This window comes from Sinocyclocheilus rhinocerous, unplaced genomic scaffold (genome assembly GCF_001515625.1).
Source record: "Sinocyclocheilus rhinocerous isolate Xijiao unplaced genomic scaffold, SAMN03320098_v1.1 scaffold1048, whole genome shotgun sequence".
In the NCBI taxonomy this organism is placed as follows: Eukaryota; Metazoa; Chordata; class Actinopteri; order Cypriniformes; family Cyprinidae; genus Sinocyclocheilus; species Sinocyclocheilus rhinocerous.
In genome coordinates this window covers 192,217-197,645 of record NW_015649578.1, presented here as the reverse complement: position 1 = coordinate 197,645, position 5,429 = coordinate 192,217, and the positions used below count along the sequence as shown (strand labels likewise).

Here is a 5,429-nt window from a genome sequence, read left to right as displayed (position 1 = left end):
AGACCATAGGTATACTGTATATATATCTATGGTGTAGACTGCATCACTGATTATAATGAGCTCTATAGTATTTTGTCGCGCCGCGCCACTCCAGTGTAGACACGGCGTAACATTGGTTTTGCTTTGTTTCACAGAACTAATCGTGCCTGGGTTGCGTTCGTATATGTGGGGCGGAGCTATAAAAATAGGGGCGAGACCCTTTTGGGGTAGGGGCGTGTTTGTTTTGGTGATTTCAAATGTCAACATTGGCTACCAGAAATCGCTTACCCCACCTTTAAACTAAAAATAGGAAAGTCATTCATTGTTGTACGGTAGGGGGCGCTATTACGCATTTTCTATACAGAATTTCCAAAACACAAGCGAAGAAGAAACCAAAACAACAGATGCTTCCACACGTAATCTTACACGATCAGACATAAAACAGCATCAAAGCTGTGTAACGTTATGGAATAAAATGTTGACCCATGAAGAGGTAATGACTGTCAAGCTTTGCAACTCCATCTATGTTTTGATAATTTTTTTGAATCCTATTCATAGTCTTTTTTCCCAGCTTTTTGTTCAAAATGTTTTTTTTTTTTTTTTATTATTTATAAAACTTACCCACATTCAAGTGTTTATAAAAAATGTATGCATGAAGCTTGAATAAAAGTTTTTTGTTTACAAGCAGATACCCTGTTCTTTCTTTTGATGTTTTGTATGTTCAGATATTCATATAACCCGCTGATCAAAACTACTGAGACTATACTTCAAAGTGCTACAAGTATTTAATTAGTAAACTATCAGTTTAACTATGTTCACCTTTAGTATAGTTGCAGTACAAACATAGATGTAAACTATTTGTGTACTCAAAGTTTACTACTGTTATACTTAAAAGTATACTTTTATACACTAGTAAGTGGGCCAATTTAGTCCCATGGACTATTGAAATAGTCCACTAGTATATATATATATTTTTTTTTTTGATAACAGAAACCTTGATCTCACGTACCTGTGATTTTCTAATGATCCTGAAGACTTTGATTAGCTTGCTCGGGTGTGTTTGATCAAGGTTGGAGCTAAACTCTGCAGGGCATTGGCCCTCCAGGACAAGATTTGAGGAACCCTGACATACAGTCTCATCTCTTATCCTGGATCAGTCAAAAAGAGCACTGCTATTCAGATGCTGCATATTAAAAACATTACACAATCCTTTGAATGTTACGCACCTCTTGTCCATTCTTGTGTCATTCTCTCTCTTTCTGGAAGTCATGACATCAGTAATCTGTTAAACATTCCTTTGTCACAACAGTCTGTATAAAAAGTGAAAAAAAGTGACGTGTAGCCAAGTATGGTGTGCTATACTCTAAATTTGTGCTCTGCATTTAACCCATCCAAGTGCATACACACACACTCGGAGCAGTGGCAGTCATTTTTGCTGCGGCACCCGGGGAGCAGTTGGGGGTTCGGTGCCTTGCTCAAGAGTCTCATCTCAGTCTTCATATTGAGGGAAGAAAGCACTGGTCATTCACTCCCCCCACAACAATTCCTGCCAGTACCAAGACTCGAATCCACAACCTTTGGGTTACAAGTCCGACTCTCTAACCATTAGTCCACGACTGTATATATCACTTATCTCCACACTTACAGATCAAATTCATTCACTCGGCAGTTTCGTTCTGTTTATCTGACAGACCAGATCTAGTGGACTGCTTCCAACCTGTCAGTTGACCACAACATTACCGTTCACTTGGGTTCTACAACACTAATGGCAACAAGTAAGGAAGCTTGATGACCAATTGTATGTATGTATGTACGTTCCATCGCACCATTTATGGTGAGTGAGTAATGCCTAGGGGTTTTTCACAAAGAAGGACAAAGTCGCATTCCAGATACTGCACCCTTTCTTTTCTTGGATAAGCTGCCAACCTCCACCCAATCTGCTGAGATCATCACAACTTTCAGGAAAAGGCTGAAAACACACCACTTCTGCAACAAATGCTTCATATAATATTGTCTTTTGCATTTCACTTCTGCTCTTGTATACTAGGTCGTACTTAAATTTGACATTGTGTGCTGCAAATATTAATGCTTTTATCATACAATGTGTATGATATGCATCTGGGAAAAAGCATCTGCAAAATAAATGTAAATGAATACTAAATTAATAAAAAATAACTACAATATAAAAATAACTACAGTAATATTTAATTTAAAAAAAGTGAATCAGAGTTCAAAGTTTTACAGGCTTTACTGTAATCTTGACTGTTGGGTTTCCTGCTCTTACTGATAGTGATTTTACAGCTGGGGTAATAAAGTCATCAGGCTGTTTTTCTGCTGGTTGCTTGGGGGTGAGGCAAGTACTTTTTACTGAAAACAGAATCTTCAGGATATTCTCTGATTCCTCTCTCTTCATCACTTTAATAAAGTACAAAATAATAATAATAAAATGAATCGCTAAATCCTTATAATAATAATAATAATCCTTATAAGCCTTATGAAGTCTTTCCACTTTTATCGCGATACTATTAAAATACACACAAGCACTTTCTGTTTCAAGAATTCTGTTTTTAAAGAGCAGACAATAATGATCTCATATGTTTTAGATATAAGCCTTTATAAATATTACTCCTACATTGTTTTGATTTAATTTTTGTACATTCCAAGAACTTTGAATTAAAAATGTATGACCAAAACAACTTTGAATTAGCTGTGTAAACAGAAGTAAATAATTGTATTATGATACTTACTGAGTTTTTCTCTCGGAATGTGGTTTATATTCCTCTCATGAGTAAATGGACTTGACTTGAGCTGTCTAAAGACTTTGAAACAACCATAAAAGAGGGAGGCGCAAAGCTGTATGAGCTCTCAAACAACAAGCTGTTCTTTTCTGACATTACCTTTTGGACAGAATATTTACATAGAAAGTGAATAGTTCACTCGAGTAAATTTTAGCTCACTACACATTAAGGCTAATTCTGTGTGTGGCTAAAAAAAAAAAAAGTAAAAAAACAAACAAACAAACAAAAAAACACAATGTCATGTATGTCATTAACTACACTACCCTATATGCTTGAGAATATAGAATATACCATTTATTTGTGACAAGTGAGAATCTGTGTTTCTCTCTGAAGGCTGTTACAACTAGACTTTCCCAACAAATACAGTCCAACACCCCTATATATATATATATAATGAGGGGCGCACTGGCCATCTGGAGGTTCTGGAGAAGTCCAGGCCTGCTGGTTCATCCTCAAAGAAAAAGTGTCAGATTAAGTGACGTTGACGGCCGACAAAAGGGGGCGCTAATGCAATCTATTTTTGCTTATAAGAAACCGAAACTGACAGGAAGGAGAGTGGGCTCGTGATGGCAAGCAAAAGACGTGAAGATAAAGGTGTTTGGGAGAAGCTAAAAGAAAAAAAAGCGAACAGTTACATCAGGTTACCTTTGCCCGCCTCTCTCACTATACACAGCATATAGTTTATAGCACTAGTAAAATCCCAGGTCCGAGCGTCCACTGCTATTTATTACTTTGCATTGTCTGGCATGAATATCCATTCATTTATAAAGAGACAGCAGCGATTCTACGACAGGTTACATTTGAGAGATACTGAGTTAGAAAATAGAGTAAATGAAGTAGCCTATAAGGTGATTAGTCTGTTTAACATGACACACACACAGAGAGAACTGCGTGACATACTCGCATGTTTCTCTAGATTATGCAAAGACCTTGCATGGCACAATATCATAAAATATGTCTATTTTTAGAGCACAAAGTAACGTTTGCAATGATATACGTGAAGTTTAACAGTCATAAAAGGATAATAAGCTATTCATTGTGGAAGGGACATGGTGAAATGAAAATCTTACATTGGAAAAAAATCTTTTGCCGATATCTTCGGAGTGGAAAGACGCACACTTTTCAAATTTCCCACGATCAAAGAGAATGCTAATATGCATGTGTGAAGCAAAAATCACGCCTTGGGGTTCCTGTGCACGCAAGTTATTAAAGGTGTTTCAACTGTACACATGTCCCAAATGTAATCAGTCTGCCGCTACTTGATTTTTGGAATCTTATCACGTAATCCAGATTACATTGCTGCTATTTCAACGAGACATTTTATTGTTTCCACCTGTACCATACAGCATTTTTGGCTGAACTGTTCCTTTAAAAATCCGAATGCAGCTGGTAACTCATAAACAGAATGGGTCCCTTTAAATCGTGCGTAGAGTGGAGCAGGTGGGTGTTCCCCTGCGCAACACAGCGCTGCTGGAACCGAGCGCAGTCACTTTTTACGGAAATTTGCGGCTTGTCCTCGACGCTTTAGCGAAATGCTGCAGCTGAATGACAGCGTAGACCCCGAGAGCCCGGGTGCGGCTGTTTTACACCCGGCGGACTGTGATGATGGGCTGGAGGTGGTGGCCCGAGCTGGAGCTTCGGTGGCCTGCTGCACCCCGCTACAGACCCTCACGCCTTTCCATGTCCACAACCCAACCATGCGAGCCAAAGTCAAGGATTATTTCGTCTTCAGGGTGAGTAAGAAACACAGTATTTGCTACAGAACGCCCGGACTCGATAGTCAAGGTTGTATTCTGTGAAAAAAATGGTTTGTTGCTTAGTGTGTTGACTAGATGGGGTTGTATGTCAAAACCAAAAGAAGCTGCCTACCTAGACAGCATGGATGAGCATCATAGACGCGTTCATAGAATGAGCACAATGACATGGAACAAAACGCAAAGACGTTAACATTTAATTGTTGTTGTTTTTTTTTTTATTTGACTTTAAGAATGCCTGTTGCTCGAAAATGCGTAGGGAGCTCACCAGGATTTGTGTCACGGCCATTGTGCCTAGCGGTCTCCTGTTAGCTGGAATGAAATGCAGTAGTTGTAGTGACCTTGTAACATAATTATGAAACTCTAACTATAATTAGGAAGACCAGTTAACCGTTTGAATCACTGATTAATGTGACATAAAGTTGATTGTTTTTGCCAAAAAAGAGGCAAAGACAGTATCAGGCTGTTTAGAATTGAATACTAATGTACTGCGTAATGTGTAGCCTATACTGTATACTGCCTACTACAGTTTTCAAATAGTATGCAGTGATAAACGTTTGAAACAGATTCAAATTGTTTTGCATTTATGGTGCAAATGTTTTCACTTTTGACAGACAAACGTTAAAAAAAAAGTACTTATTGTCTTCATGTTGTATTGCAAAACACTTTTTTTTTTATTGAGGTGGGATTACAGGAAAGGTTAGGGACAAATTTTGTGAATTTATAGAAATTAATCAGAGATGACCACTAGAATGGTATGAATGAAACGCACCATCCCTGTTGAAAAAACCAGCATATGCAGGTTAGGTATGTTTTGACGCTGGGATGCTGGTTTAAGCTGGTCCTTTTGCTGGTTTAAACTGGTCCTTTTGCTGGTTTATGCTGGTCCTTTGCTGGT

The 5,429-nt window shown here is 38.2% G+C and overlaps 1 protein-coding gene across 2 annotated transcripts in view; it reads left to right on the top strand.

Annotated features, from left to right (window-relative positions):
• The first annotated feature begins 4,138 nt into the window (after positions 1–4,138).
• The window catches only part of tprg1l (tumor protein p63 regulated 1-like), a 6,616-nt gene continuing 5,325 nt past the window's right edge, over positions 4,139–5,429 (top strand). The window contains exon 1 of one of the 2 annotated variants that reach the window (XM_016515636.1): positions 4,139–4,510. In XM_016515636.1, coding sequence (XP_016371122.1) covers positions 4,310–4,510 — 201 coding nt within the window. In that variant the 5' untranslated portion in view covers positions 4,139–4,309. The remainder of the gene's footprint in view (positions 4,511–5,429) is intronic. The other variant, XM_016515637.1, reaches the window with a different exon arrangement.